Below are 15,741 nucleotides of genomic sequence, written 5' to 3'. Positions count from 1 at the left end.
ACTGGTAGCTAATGAGAGCTAATTAGCTCTCATCAGCTAGCCATCCCCTTACTGGGATTCGAACCTGGGCTGTATTATATCTTAGGCAGGAGTCTTAGCCACTAAGCCACAGGCTGTCCTCCTTATCAGTATATACTATACTATACTATACTATACTATACTATACTATACTATACTATACTACACTACACTACACTACACTACACTACACTACACTACATTACATTACATTACATTACATTATATTATATTTATTGCATTATATTACATTACATTACTATATTATATTATATTATATTTATTATATTATATTATAATATAATATAATATTATATTATATTATATTATATTATTATATATAATGTAATGTAATGCAATATAGCCTAAATTCAGATTATACAGTAGTCTGAAACTGTATGTTTTCAATTTCCCCTTAGGGGAAAAAACTTCTATCATTTGGCTTGAGGGAATATCCCAATATTTATATTTTTAAACTCGTATATGCAGATCCTTACATTATCCCACTGTTGTGCATACACTGCTTTTTACCATCCTTGTTTTATTCTGCCATTTAATTGAAAAATGGCAAGAGGTATTGTTAGATACTTGCTCTAACTACAGTGGTTTCCACCAAGGTCCTCTGTTCGGGCGGGAACAGAGGTTTAATCCTATTGGTCGAAGGGTCTGACAGCTCCCTATAAAAGGGCTGCTGTCAGACTCAACCTTCTCTGGATTGTTCTCACTTGTTGTACATAATAAAGAGCTGTTGTTACCATTAAGCCTGTGTGTGCCTATCCACTACCCAATGCAACAGGTATCATATACGAGTTACCCAGATCCTCCTCTGTAAAGCCTTAAAATATTGTGTCAATTGCCTTCTACTGCCCCCGTCTTCTTTCTTTCATCAAATGACGAAGAACTAACGTATCCATTTATCCAGGTATTTTGAATGCAAAACAGTGCAGTACCGAAGATTCTTCAGAAGAATTTTCCAAAATGATCATAACACAGAGAAAGCCCACACAAAACAGATTTCAAGGGGTGGGAGGTTGTGTGAAAAAAAATTCTAAGCAACATAAACACAGAGCTGCTTCATCTGAATTTTATCCATATGTGAGCAATTCAGCGGGCATAGTAAAAATTATATGTTTAGATTACTACCTCAAAATAAGAAATCAACCATGCATTTTTCCACCACCCACGGGCGTTGAACCGCATATGTACAGATAACATTTGGATGTGCAGTTGGTAAGTGTGCATGTGGGAACATGGCAAGCATCCCCCAGGTGAGTGGCGAGGAGTTGTAGTTACTCACTGCTGGAGAAGGACATCCAGTTCATCTAATAAGAAAACATTGATGGATTTTCTTCAGAATTACTACACAGAGGAACTGCTCATGCGTAACCCCCAAAGCAAACAATTGCCTCAACCATGGGTAGACATAATTGGAATATTGAGTTCACTCACAAAACGGCTACTCCAGGAGAGTTTACTATTCAGAAATTGGATGCCACAATAGTTTGTCGCCAAAAAAACAAAACAAAAAAATCCATTTCCAGAGGTTGAAACAATCCTATTTACAGTTAGTCCTCGACTTACAACTGCAACTGAGTCCAAACTTTCTGTTGCTACGTGAGACATTTGTTAAATGAGTTTTACCCCATTTCTTGCCACAGTTGTTAAGTGAATCACTGCAGTTGTTGGTTATTAACTGAATCTGGCTTCTCTATTGACCTTGCTTGCCAGAAGGAGGCAAAGGGGGAGAACATGACCTCGGGACAGTGCAACCGTCATAAATATGAATCGGCTGCCAAGTGTCTGCATTTTGATCACATGATGGTGGGGATGCAACAATTGTGGTCATAAGTCAGTTTTTCAGTGCTGTTGTAACTTCGAACGGTCACTAAATGAACTGTTGTAATTCAAGGACTAGGTGTACAACAAACTCCGTGGAGGGCTTGTAGGATACACTTCTTTTCCATCATCCCCTCCATCTAGATAACTCTTCTCCAATTACTCTTCTTGTTTATCTGGGGAGATGGACACACTCAGAGGTGGGCTGCAGCCGGTTCGGCCCAATTCGGGTGAACCGGTAGTACGCCCGCCCAGGCGCTAGCCTGTCCTACTTATCTCACTCTCTGCTTTGTTCCTCACCTGCTCTACTCACCGCGGCTGCCAGAGAAGATTTGCTGTGCGTTTGAAGCCGTGCAAAAGCGAGGAAGATGCGTGCACACCAGAGGTTGATTGCTCCCAGTTCGGCCCGGTTCAGCTGAACCAGTAGTGGCATTTTTGCCTGGGTCGCAGAACCGGCAGCGTCCCAGGGTTGCCACGCCCCTGAGCCGGTTCCCTCGCCACCGCTGATGTCGCTGCCATGTTGTTTTGCAGTGACCGCGCATGCGCAGTTCACTGTAAATTGTTCTGTGCATGTGGAAAGAACAATTTACATTGAACTGTGCACGCACGCGAAGCGAGGGCGCCCATGCAAAAGGCACGCAAAGGGAACCAGTAGTAAAACCGGCAGCACCCCACCCTTGGTGTGCATGCGCTCACATTTCCAGCAAATCGGTTGTGAACATATGTGGCGCCTTCCTCTGGAAGTGCGGTTCCAAACAGTGCGGTTGCACCATAGTGCAATTGTGTTGTCTAAGGAAGCCGTGTGAGGCTGGTGTAGCTTCACAGTAGAAGCCAAATGTGCAGGATACTTGCCTAATCACAAAATGGATTCTGAAATGATGCGGTCGGCCCCCAAATGAATAAGTTTGCTACTCTCTGCAAACTCCTTTATCCCTCCAGATATTTTCTACCATCTTATTTTTCTGGTTTCCAAGCAGGTTTTCACAAGCAGCAGATCCATTATTTTGATTTCCAGAAGTGCTTATGGGGCTTCAGAGTCATTCTTGTGTGAGAGAGAGATGATGATGAGGCTCAAGGCTGACCCTTTACTGTGCAGGATGCCAGTTCCCATATACATATTTTTTATTTTGATATAAATGATTTTCTAAAGATGTGTCAGGCAGGACAGATAGCCTCGCAGGCAACAGGAAAGCTTTCAGTGAATCTATATGAGAATCTGCCCGGAATGTTAACTGGAGTTATTCCATCCAGACTACAAAAATCTGATGACCATTAGATTGCAGCTAAGAGGTACATAATGTTGGCACAAAATTGTGGCAGAGTTAAATAATGGAGGGATGCGGTGGCTCAGTGGCTAAGACACTGAGCTTGTCAATCAGAAAGGTCGGCGGTTAGAATCCCTAGCGCCGCGTAACGGAACGAGCTCCTGTTACTTGTCCCAGCTTCTGCCAACCTAGCAGTTCGAAAGCATGTACAATGCAAGTAGAAAAAAAAGAACCACCATTGGTGGGAAGGTAATAGCGTTCCGTGCGCCTTCGGCGTTGAGTCATGCCGGCCACATGACCACGGAGACATTTTCAGACAGCGCTGGCTCTTCGGCTTTAAATGGAGCTGAGCACTGCCCCCCAGAGTCAGGAACAACTAGCATGCATGTGCGAAGAGAACCTTTATCTTTACCTAAATAATGGATGGATGACTTCAAATAACTAATTAAAAATGTGGGAATTGAACCTGGGTGCTTTGATATGCATAGAATATATACAGGAATTCCCAATTCAGCAGTTCCAATGGCAGGCCCACCTATGGTCACATGACCAAATTTTGGGCACCCGGCAACCAGTTCACCTTTGCAGCTGGTTGCAGCATTCTACGATAAGATGACACAGCGTGTATTTTTTTTGCCAGAAACTGGCCTTTTTTTTTTATGTTTCTGGCATGTGCGTGTGCACCGGCCACCTGGTCTTCTAGTGTCTGGTGTGCATGCTTATGCAAAGACCAGTGGGCCGGTGTGCATGCACATGCCAGGAACTGGAAGACCAGCCGCCTGGTGCGCATGCACGCACCGGGAAGATGATCTTCCGGTTTCTGGCACGTGCATGAACACCGACCAGCTGGTCTTCACGCACTGGCTGATGTGCATGCTGGAAACCGGAAGAGCAGCCGCACAGTGCATGCTTCCAGTTTCCAGTGCTCCTGCCTGCGCGTACATGCATGCTCCCATTTCAACAACCGGAAAGGAAACTCCAGATTGCCCACAATTCTCAGGCTAGGCTGGGGACACTGTTTGAGTTTACATCTCATACACAAGATGACAAATAAAATGTAAGCAAGTTCGTCCCTTCCTTCCTTCCCTTCCTCCAGTGGTGAAATACCAGTTCTGTGGGTGTGGTGTTGCTTGGTGGCGTGGCAGGGGAAGGATACTGCAAAACCTCCAGGGAAAGGATACTGTACAGTGACGTGCAGTCAGGTGAGGCAGGTGAGGCACAGCCTCACCACTCTCATCATGAAAAAAAAAAGTAAAAGGAAAAAGCTGAGCTAGTTGCTGCCTCACCGTGGATGACTCTGCTTAACCTCACTGGTGGTCTCCCTCCCCAAGTGTAGTGACTTCCTCCCCAGGCCCCCATTCATTTCTCTCTCTCTCACACACAGCTGGATAAAACTATATAAAAATCTAGCCCAGCTTCACTGATTACAAGTTTGAAAAGGCAACGTGGCTCCACCTGCAATCAAACTACACTTGGGGAGGGAGAGCACAAGTGAGCACTGAGGAGACCACAGGAGGAGGCAGGAAGCCAGGCAAAGAGCCATGCTGTAATACACACACTTCCCCCCAGCCTCTTTCTTTTGGAAGGCTCGGCTCAGCTCCCCTCTGGCTTCTCTGCCTCTCATCTCACCCCAGCCTGCCAGCAGGAGGTGGTGGGTGGGCTTTATTGTGTTCCAGGCATTTCCCACCCAGATAGCAGGCTGCATTTGCAATGGTGGAGGTGTTTGGGAAAGGCAGCAGGGGAATGGGGGGGGGGATGGCAGAGGAGCTGCTTTCAAGCCACTGGAAAAGATATCCAATCCAACTTTTGTGTGTGTTTGTTTGAGAGTGAGTGAGAGAGGGAAGGGGTAGGAGAGATAGTCCAATCCAACTTGTGTGTGTATGTGTGTGTGTGTGTGTGTGTGTGTGTGTGTTTGAGAGAGGGGGAGGAAGGGAGAGAGGGAGGAAGGAGGGGAAGGAGAAGAAAAAGAAAAAGAAAGAAGGAGCAAAGGAGAAAAACAAATGCTGTCGCTTTAAATTGGAACTGAGCATGCCTGGCTGTGGAATTCTGGGAGTTGAAGTCCACAAGTCTAAAAATATTTGAAACCCAGCACTGTGTCAGTGCCTCACCAGTCATAAACCTCACCGCACGTCACTGATACTGTAAAATCTCCATTCCCTCCCCACTCCAGGGAAAGGATACTGTAAAATCTCCATTCCCTCCCCACTCCAGGGGAAGGATACTGTAAAATCTCCATTCCCTCCCCACTCCAGGGGAAGGATACTGTAAAATCTCCATTCCCTCCCCACTCCAGGGGAAGGATACTGCAAAATCCCCATTCCTTCCCCACTCCAGGGGAAAGATACTTCAAAATTTCCATTCCCTCCCCACTCCAGGGGAAGGATACTGTAAAATTTCCATTCCCTCCCCATTCCAGGGGAAGGATACTGCAAAATTTCCATTCCCTCCCCACTCCAGGGGAAGGATACTGCAAAATTTCCATTCCCTCCCCACTCCAGGGGAAGGATACTGCAAAATTTCCATTCCCTCCCCACTCCAGGGGAAGGATACTGCAAAATTTCCGTTCCCTCCCCACTCCAGGGGAAGGATACTGTAAAATTTCCATTCCCTCCCCATTCCAGGGGAAGGATACTGCAAAATCTCCATTCCCACCCCACTCTGGGGCCAGCCAAAGGAGGCATTTGCCGGTTCTCTGAAATATTCAAAATTTCCGCTACCGGTTCTCCAGAACCTGTCAGAACCTGCTGGATTTCACCCCTGCCTCCCTCTCTGGTTTTGCTTACACCACTCTGGCTTCATAACCCCCCCCCCCCTTAATCTACGTTGACATTAATTTCTGTCGATTTAGCAACAAAGGCTTGTTAATTTATTCCTGGTTTGAGAGGCTCTGAGACCAAGAAGGGGGTAGTTCTCCGGGTTGAATGAGCCAGAAGGAAAACACTTCTACAATACAAACACGGAGTACTCCTTATTTGTTTCGCCCAAAGTCATGAATGCTTTGTCCTGATTAACAGCTTTGACCTATTTATAGCTGAACTGTTCTGGGTCGACCATTGTGCCTCTTAGATATTCTGCACTGCACATAATATTTTCAAACCCAACTACCGGTGTTATTTCTCTAGCAGACATCATCCGCCGCTTGCCAGCCACTGAAATCAAAACCAGGGTGAGATTTTGAAAGCAGCACTTTGCAGAGATTATGGAAACTGATCTTTTGTGTCTGCAATTCAATTTGGGGGGAGAGTGGGGGGAGAGGCCCCCTCCCCCTCCTTAATTTACTACAGTGTATCAAGGGAACTGTCATTCCAATTATTCCTCCAGGGAAGGTCATTAACCGATCAAAATTAAGTCAATGTTTGCAAAGTCTTTCTTTCTTTCTTTCTTTCTTTCTTTCTTTCTTTCTTTCTTTCTTTCTTTCTTTCTTTCCTTCCTTTTATCGAACCAGCATCAGGGTGGGGAGGAAGAGCTTTGGAAGCAAGTGATAAAATCGCGTATTATATATCTTAATCATCTCGCTGGCAAAAGGTCCAGTTTTCTGGAGCTAAAATGGATTCATTATAGTCGCCCTCCCCTCTCACCCGCCCAGTTTCTTGGAGAGGCTGCCAAACGTTAATTCCCAAGCTAAGCCATTTAATTTTGTTTGTTTAATTTGAAACAAAATTATCCTTCTGCCAAAGTTGTGGGGAGAATGTACTTTGTAATTTTTTACAGGAGAGGAGTGGGCAAAATACTTCGTCCAATACATTGCATTCAGAGCCAAGGGAATTACTCTAAGGCAGTTGCAATCTTTCTCAAGCAAAACCTTCATCTTGATTTTTGAGTGGAGGAGAACTCAAGAAGGTGACCAAAGTTGGCCAAATCCTACCGTTGACTATCGTATTTTTCGGAGTATAAGACGTACCTTTTCCCCCCACAAAAGGGGGTGAAAATCTGGGTGTGTCTTATACACTGAATACAGCATTTTTGGCCTCCCAAAACCCCGCCCCCTTGCAAAAATGGATGTGCATAGGCTTCAGGAGGCCTGCAAAGTGCTCCTGGGGGCTGGGGAGGGCAAAAACAAGCAAAAAATAGGCCATTTTTGCCCCCCGACACCAGGAACACTTTGAGGCCTCTCAAACTCTCTGCATGCCCCGTTTTTCACAAAAAACAAGGCCTGCAGAGTGCAAAAACCTTTTTTTAAATTTACCTCCTCAAAATCATGGTGCATCTTATACTTCGGTGCATTTTATAGTCTGAAAAATATGGTAATTTAAATTTAATAAATTAATGTGATAGATCCGTGATGGTGAGCTTATGGCACATGCCCCGGAAATAGCACGCAGAGCCATCTCTCCGGGCACGCAAGCCAGTTCACCGTCACGTGCACAGGAGTGCCGAAAACTGGAAGAGTAGCTGCCTGGTGCACATGTGCAGGCCGTGAAGATGATCTTCCAGTTCCCAGCGTGCACATGTGTGCTGGTCTTCCCGCTTCTGCCACGCGTGCGCGTGCAAAGACCACTGTGCAAAGAAACCAGAAGATCATCTTCCCGGCGCATGGATGCGTACTGGGCGGCTGCTCATTTGGTGCCAAAAAGGTTCGCCAACATTGCGATAGATGGTCCTTCATTTATTTTTCCTTCAATCACGTGAAAAATCACCATTTCAGCGGAACCTCTGGAAAACACCCTAACTTTTGGCAGGGAACTCAAAATGATGTATCCAGTGGTGAAATTCAATTTTTTTTACTACTGTTTCTGTGGGCGTGGCTTAGTGGGCATAGCAGGGGAAGGTTACTGTAAAATCTCCATTCCCACCCCATTCTGGGTCCAGCCAGAGGTGGCATTTGCCGGTTCTCCGAACTACTCAAAATTTCCACTACTGGTTCTCCAGAACCGGTCAGAACCTGCTGGGTTTCACCCCTGGATGTATCCCTCATTCATTCTTTCATGGAAAGCTTTTCAGTGGGTGAAGAGGACTGAATTGAAAGAGGGATGTTAATAGGCAGACATATAACCAGAATGATGACAAGAAAACAGGTTAGTGGGTCTCAACAATTCCCAAGTCTTTGCATCAACTCCAAGCAGGATCTTGAGTTGCTGTTCTTTTAATCTCCATTATCATTGTCTCCATGCGTGCGAAACCATACCCTGGGGAGATTTAAAAACAATTTGGGGGCCTGAAAGACAGCAGTGAAAGCAGAAGATCTAAAACCACGGTTGGATGAATTGTGATTGATATCAGTCCTTATTGTTATTTTTCAAATCTCAGTCCTGAGATTTGGAAGAGATACTGTTTGGTTTTTAACAATGAACTCTGAGAAGATTACAAATGGGATGCCATGGTAAGATTTCTGTGGCTCAGAAGCATTCTCATTGGACAGAAAGAATCCTTGCCTTAGAACAGTGGTAACCAATTAGTGGTCCGTGGACCACTAGTGGTCCGCGAGAAAATTTTGGTGGTCCGCAGAAAAATTATTTGCATCGTTTATATTGCACTAAATCAGGAGTCCTCAAACTACGCCCCCTGGGACAGATACGTGCAATGAACGTTTGTGTTGCTGCAGAGAGTCTCCCCCTTTGGGGTATATTTGTGCGGGAGCAGATATTCTGTCTTGGGGTCTGCTTTGGCTTCCTGGGTGCGGGGCTTTGGACGAAGGCTGGAGGGAAGTGCCGTTGGTGGTGAAGAGCCGGAGGGCCTCGTTCCAGTGGGACTGCATCATGGCCTGGAACTGGCTGACCATCTCAGCCCATTGAGCTTCCAGGCGCCAGTACCTGGCCTTGAACTCCCACAGGTCTTTCCTCTGCTTGGAAAACCTATGATCGTAGTCCTCGGTGAGGTGCTTCTGCTGAGCCTCCTTCACGGTCAGATCCAATTTGAACTGAGCCACCTGTTCTGCCAACTTTTTCTCGTGGTAGCTCCTTAGCTCCAACAACTGCTTCCTCTTGGAGCCCTAAGGAGCTCAGGTGGGCTGGGAGGGGAGGGGTGAGTAGAGGCCGGCGAGGCTCTCCACAACGGGAATGATATAGAGGTGGATTGCCAATTTCTTTACTATCGGTTCCGCTGCGCTCCCACGCATGCTTCTGCGCATGTGAGTAGCGTCCTGGCGGGTGGGCGGAGTCTCCTGCTGCCACTACTACTGGTTTGACCGAACCGGCAGCAACTCACCTCTGGAGTGACATTAAGTTGGCCATGCCCATCCGGTCACATTAGCATCTTGCCTTGTTCTTACTATCAATAAGAACACGGTTTCATTGTTGTATCCTTCCGATTTAAAAATATGGCTACATTATCCACTTTGGGAAAATACTAGAATCAAATTACAAGCTCCACATTGTTAAATACCCAATAAATATTTTATTAATGGCCTTTACCGTTATTTATCTATAGGCAATAAAGATGTTTAAGTAATCCTCCCTCCAACTGCAAATATTTATATAACATTTCTGTTTTAGGATAATATTCTATGTATCTGAAATGGACATGTTGTAATAACTATGTTAGTCTTTCAGATGCCATTGTTTTTAGTCATTTTTGTGGCAGTGGGTAGTCCTGACTAATTTTTGGGAAATTGCATTTTTTTTTAAAACACTCCAGCTAAAGAATCCTTTTTTTCTTCTTCTTCTTTCAGCTCCAGGGTTCCTTGAAGAGAAAATTGGTGGTCAATCTGACACCAGGCAATAATAAGAGATCGAATGGCATTGCTGACAACACTTTCCTGGATATTAAGAGAATCCGAGGCGGGGATAACAACCTTTCCATGGGACGTGGTCAGTGTGGCAACAGTTGCCCAAACCCGTCAGTGTTGGGATCATTCTCAGTTGGCCAAGGTGCTCCGAGGAAAATGGACAACTCAACCAGCAACAGTCATGCTGGTGCAAACGGAATGTTCAACATGACTCTAAAAGAGGTCAAAAAGGAACCTGGGGAGACCATCTCTTGTAGCAAACATATGGATGGTCCAACGTCCCAGAACAGTGTTTATCCCAACCAATATGGAGAGGACACAGGGGAACAGTTGATGGACCCAGAACTTCAGGAGCTATTCAACGAACTGAGTAATATTTCTGTGCCCCCCATGAGCGACCTTGAGTTAGAGAACATGATAAATGCCACTATCAAGCAAGACGAGCCGTTCAACATTGACATCGGTCAGCAGATCCAGAGAGGGCCTCCTGCCCCATCATCTTCCCTGCAGGTGGACAAAATGGTGATCAAGCAAGAGTATTCACCGGGGTTGAGCCAAGCTTCAGTGGGATCCCCGCAGATGAGGCCTCCTTCCACAGACTCGGCTTACACCATGCCTGGTGCTGCTATGTCCACCTCGTCTCCCATTCCGTCAGTACCTCAGACTCAGACGCCTCCTTCTCAAGGGACGTCGGTCCCCACTCGGCCGCTGGCCAACTGGCAGGAAGTTTCTCATGCTCAACAGTTAAAACAAATAGCAGCCAACAGGCAACAGCATGCTCTGATTCAGCAGTGCCAACAAAGTCAATCCGCCACATCCTGGCCTGGTCTGTCATCTACGGAACCATCTTCTGGATCCTTTGTGCAGGAGAAGATGTCTAGTCCGTCCTTCCACCAGCAGCAACAACAGTTCAGCCCACAAAATTCTGCAATGTCCAGCATGCCAGTCAATGGGACTCCATCCAAAGGTATGAACAGTTACTCCTACCGGCCAAACCCCATGCCCCAGGGAAGTTCCGTCAACATGGCAATGCCCCGAAAGCCTCAAGACATCCCCAGAAATTACGTCGGCAACAATCAGGTGTCACTGGAGGAATCTCAGAACAGCATCAAGCCTTTGTTTCATTTCACCTCGGAGCAAGCCAACAAGCAGATCTCTTCTGGCTTGGGAGCTCCAAATAAACCTTCTCTTCTCCACTATGCACAGCAGCCTCCCCAACAGTTGTCTAACTCGGCGGTTCAACCACAGACGTCACAGCAGCAGCCGCATTCTGCCCAACCTCAGCATCTCCAAAGGCCCCCCAACGTACCCTTGGCTTTACAGCAGAAGATCTTGCTGCAGAAAATGCTGCAGAACCAACCCGGTGCAGCGCTGCAGTTCCTGGGCCCACAGAATCAGATGGTAAGATTTTCCCTCTATGCTTTTCTTTTCTTGCCTGTCGTGTCGGGGGTCAGTATGGACATCTTTTCAAATGTGGAAAACTCACACAATGCGTTACTCAGTTTGGGAGGCCCCGTTGTCTGCCCTGCTTCCTTTTAGGTTCTGGGCAACAAGAATGGTTGAAAGCAGGGGTGAGATTCAATTTTTTTTGCTACCGGTTCTGTGGGTGTGGCTTGGTGGCGGCATCCTGTGACAGAATGGGCATGGCCAACTTGATGTCACTCATGGCCACGCCCACTCAGTCACATGCCCCCATCACTACCAAGCCCTACAAACCCCCAGAGCCCACCCCTGTGCATGTGTGCTAACGTGGGCATGCACGGACATGCGCATGCGCAAATGTGTGTGCAGCAGAGACCCGAAGACCAGCGGGAGACAGGGCATCCCAACACCGGCAACATGGCAGGATCTTTTTCTTCTGAGAGCTTCTGTTTCGCCATTTGCAGGGAAACAGAAGCTCACGAAAGAAACACCATGGCGATCTGACCTGGGGCGATGGCATGTATGCCAGCAAAGAGGGCTCTGTGTGCCACTTCTGGCACTTGTGCCATAGGTTCGCCATCACGGGTCTACGACAACTCACCACGGTCAACCTGTTGCCGTCAACTCACTGTGGGACAATTTTCTGTGGGACAACTTAATGCAAGATAACTGTACTCTAGACCCGTTCCTCTCTTAATATTAGCAATATTATTGATGTTGGTAATAATAACATAGTTATCCTGCATTGATTGTCCCCCACAAAAACCACCCCGTGAGGTGATTTGGCATGCCTAAAGCAGGATGAGAACTCACCGTCACCCGGCGATTGGTCCACTCACCTGGCTTTCATGCCTAAGGCGGGACTAGAACTCAAAATCTCCTGGTGATTGGTCCAAAGTCACCCAGACGCCTTTCATGGCAAAGATGGTACTAGCATTCAGAATCACCTGGTTTTTAGGCTGCCAACCAGTTTGGTGAGGTTATTAAGGTGTCAGGCTGGAGGCCATGAGTTCTAGTCCTGCTTTAATCATGAAACCAGCAAGGTGGCGGTGGGTGATTCACTCTATGTTCTAGGAAAGAGACAGTGACAAACCTTTTCCCAAATCTTGGCAGGAAAACTGCAAAAAGAAAAAGTCCAGGCAGACTCCAGGAATGAACAATGACTCAAAGGCCACAGCTCCCCAAATTTTTTCTTAATGATGAGAACAGCCGTGCAAAGTGTAAGCTTATTTTGCTTGCTTACGATGCTACAGCAAGTATAGCAATTTGATGACCATAACATTCCTTTCTAGTCTGAGTCCTCTCGGTTTTCCTTCAGCCCGCTACCAGGAAATTACAAAGAGAGGACTACTTTAAGTCTGATCAGGAAAACAGGACAATAAACATTTTAGAACCGTCTCAGAGTTGCATGAGTAAAGTCCTGCAACATGTTTATTTATTTGTTCCGTTTCTATAGTCACTCAGGTCCATCAATGACTGTGTGGTTGACTTACAATTCCAAAACTATTTTGTTGTTAGTTGTGAAGTTGTGTTCGACCCACTGCGGCCCCATGGGCAACGTTCCTCCAGGCCTTCCTATCCTCTACCATCCTCTGGAGTCCATTTAAGCTCACACCTATTGCTTCGGTGACTCCATCCAGCCACCTCTGTCGTCCCCTTCTTATTTTGCCCTAAAATCTTTCCCAGCATTAGGCTCTTCTCCCGTGAGTCCTTCCTTCCCATTAGGTGTCCAAAGTATTTGAGTTTCCTCTTCAGGATCTGGCCTTCTAAAGAGCAGTCAGGGTTGATCTCCTCTAGGACTGACCAGTTTGATCGCCTTGCAGTCCAAGGGACTCGCAGGAGTCTTCCTCAGCACCAGAGTTCAAAGGCCTCAATTCTTTGGCGCTCAGCCTTTCTTATGGTCCAACTTTCACAGCCATCCATTGCAACTGGGAAAACCAAAATAAATACTTCGACTTACAACAGCTTATTTAGTGACTGTTCAGAGTTACAATGGCACAGAAAAAAAGGTAACTCATGACCATTTTTTCACACTTATGATCGTTGTAGAATCTCCATGGTCCTGTGATCAAAATTCAGACACTTGGCACCTGGCATGTACTTATGATGGTTGCAGGGCTCCCTGGAGTCATGTGATGACTTTCTGACAAGCAAGGTCAATGGTTGAAGCCAGATTTATGTAACAACTGCAATGATTTACTTCATAGCCGTAGCAAGAAAGGTGGTAAAATGGGACAAAGTTCACTTGACAACTGTCTGGCTTGGCAACATAAATTTTGGCCTCAATCGTAGTCATAAGTCAAGGACTATCTTTTTTGTGATTATTTATCTATGGTTCCTTTTGAGTAAACTAGGATTGCTTGTCAGCAAGAGAACCATTCGGTGGTGGTGTTGTCTGAAATCTGTAAGATTGATGGCATTTCCGGAACATATTTCTTGGGCATAAAGAACCTGGTGCCCAGACACAAGTACAGGAACATGTGCCAAAAACATGTATAGTGACACCAGAGTATACAAAATGTGCCCTTTATATATTTGTATGGGACATTGTGATGCAAGTAGAAACAATGGATTTAGTGAGACATCCCAATTCACCTTTTGTGGGGTCAATTTTGGACAATTGTAATTAGAAACTAAAAGGGACATGGTGGCTCAGTGGCTAGGATGCTGGGGTTGTCGATCAGAAAGGTTGGCAGTTGGGCGGTTCTAATCCCTAGCGCCACGTAAGAGAGTGAGCTCCCGTTACTTGTCCCAGCTTCTGCCAACCCAGCAGTTCGAAAGCACGTAAAAAAATGCAAGTAGAAAAATAGGAACCACCTTTGGTGGGAAGGTAACAGCGTTCTGTGCGCCTTCGGCGTTGAGTCATGCCGGCCACAGGACCACGGAGACATCTTCAGACAGCGCTGGCTCTTCGACTTTGAACCAGAGATGAGCATCGCCTCTTAGAGTCAGGAACGACTAGCACATATGTGTGAGGGGAACCTTTGCCTTTACCTTTAATTAGAAACTAATGCTTGCGCCACTGCACTTTGAATAAAACATGCCACTAGCACACCTACCCAGAATACAGACAGTTGCCAGCTATACCTAGCTTGAATTTATTTTAGGCTATTTTAATTACAAATTCTAATAGATAGGAAGCTTGGTCGGCTGCTGAGGAAAGCAAGAATCTTCGCATGGGGCTTATTTCCATCTCGGTCCTTCATAAAGCCTCCTGAGGCATCCTTAAGAAATAAATATGGTGGGCGGATGCATTCCGGGACTTGGGTTGGAAGCAAGCCCACCTGGTGGCTGAACTCCCTAAAGGAGCCAATTTGTGAGAGGCAACCAACTGAACTGCAAATCTGGGTTTTCTAAGAACTCCAGAATGTTCCTGCAGGTTTTACGTGTGTCCCTCTGTTCCAAAGATGATCTAGCAATGTTCTGAAAGTGAAATCCTCCAAATGGAAGACCTTATTGGTCACACTACAGGTGGTTTTTTAAAAAAAACAATATTACTATATTTTTCGGAGTATAAGACGCACCTTTTTCCCTCAAAAAGGATGGTGAAAATCTGGGTGCGTCTTATACACTGAATACAGCACTTTTTGGCCTACCAAAACCCCGCCCCCTTTGCAAAAATGGTCTTGTATTGCCTTTAGCAGGCTTATAGAGTGCTCCTGGGGGGCTAGGGAGGGCAAAAATGAGCAAAAACAGGCCGTTTCCTCCCCCCAGCCTCCAGGAGCACTCAACAAGCCTCCCAAAGCTCTGCATGGCCTTTTTTTTTTTTTTTTTGCAAAAAACAAGGCATGCAGAGGATTTGGGAGTGCAAAAATTTTTAAATTTACCTCTTCAAAATCATGGTGCGTCTTATAGTCCGAAAAATGCAGTAACTACTTGATTTCAGAAGGGCAGGGGACCATGGGGGTCATACACGCATGCACAGGGGGCAGGGCATATTGCATTGTGGGTGTGGGCCGGGCGCACAACCTGTCACACACGAGATTTTGGCACACGAGGACAAAAAGGTTAGCCATCACTCTAAACCAGGAGTGTCTGACTCGATTTCATTGAGGGCCGCATCAGTGTTGTGTTTGATCTCGGGGGGGGGGGGGGGGGGCTAGCCAGGGTGACATGGCCAGCTTGACATCACTCATGTCGGGAGATACCTGTGAGGGGCCGAGCGCTGTGCCAGTGAAAATGGGCTCCCCGATCTCCCGGAAAGCCCCATGGGGCCGCCCCGTAAACAGCGAAGGATCGGCCTGCGGTGCCTCTGCAAGCAAAGACAGAGCTGCATGTTGCTCCCCCATCCCAGCCCTGTTTTTGGCTTTGACAGCCTCTTGCAGTCCTCCGCTCTGTTTTCCATTTTGTGCGCAGCTCTCCCGAGCTCCGTTTTCGCTGGCAGAGGCACCTCAGGCCGATCCTGTTTCCAGGGCAGCCCCGTGGGCCAAGTCTAAGCACCCCATGGGCCAGATCTGGCCCCCAGGCCTTGAGTTTATCACCCCTGCTCTAAACAAAGGAGTTAGGAGAAGAAAAGAAACAGGACTTTCTTTCTCC

At 46.5% G+C, this 15,741-nt stretch overlaps 1 protein-coding gene across 3 annotated transcripts in view; it reads left to right on the top strand.

Moving 5' to 3' along the window:
- MAML2 (mastermind like transcriptional coactivator 2) overlaps window positions 1-15,741 on the top strand; it is a 210,610-nt gene that overhangs the window by 149,739 nt on the left and 45,130 nt on the right. For all 3 annotated transcript variants that reach the window (XM_081950689.1, XM_081950688.1, XM_081950690.1), the window contains exon 2: window positions 9,727-11,184. In XM_081950689.1, coding sequence (XP_081806815.1) covers window positions 9,727-11,184 — 1,458 coding nt within the window. The remainder of the gene's footprint in view (window positions 1-9,726; window positions 11,185-15,741) is intronic.

This window comes from Natrix helvetica (assembly GCF_964273705.1).
Source record: "Natrix helvetica genome assembly, chromosome: 4".
Taxonomy (NCBI): domain Eukaryota; kingdom Metazoa; phylum Chordata; class Lepidosauria; order Squamata; family Natricidae; genus Natrix; species Natrix helvetica.
Note: the sequence above shows the minus strand (reverse complement) of the source record. Positions and strands in the feature narration are given on the sequence as shown.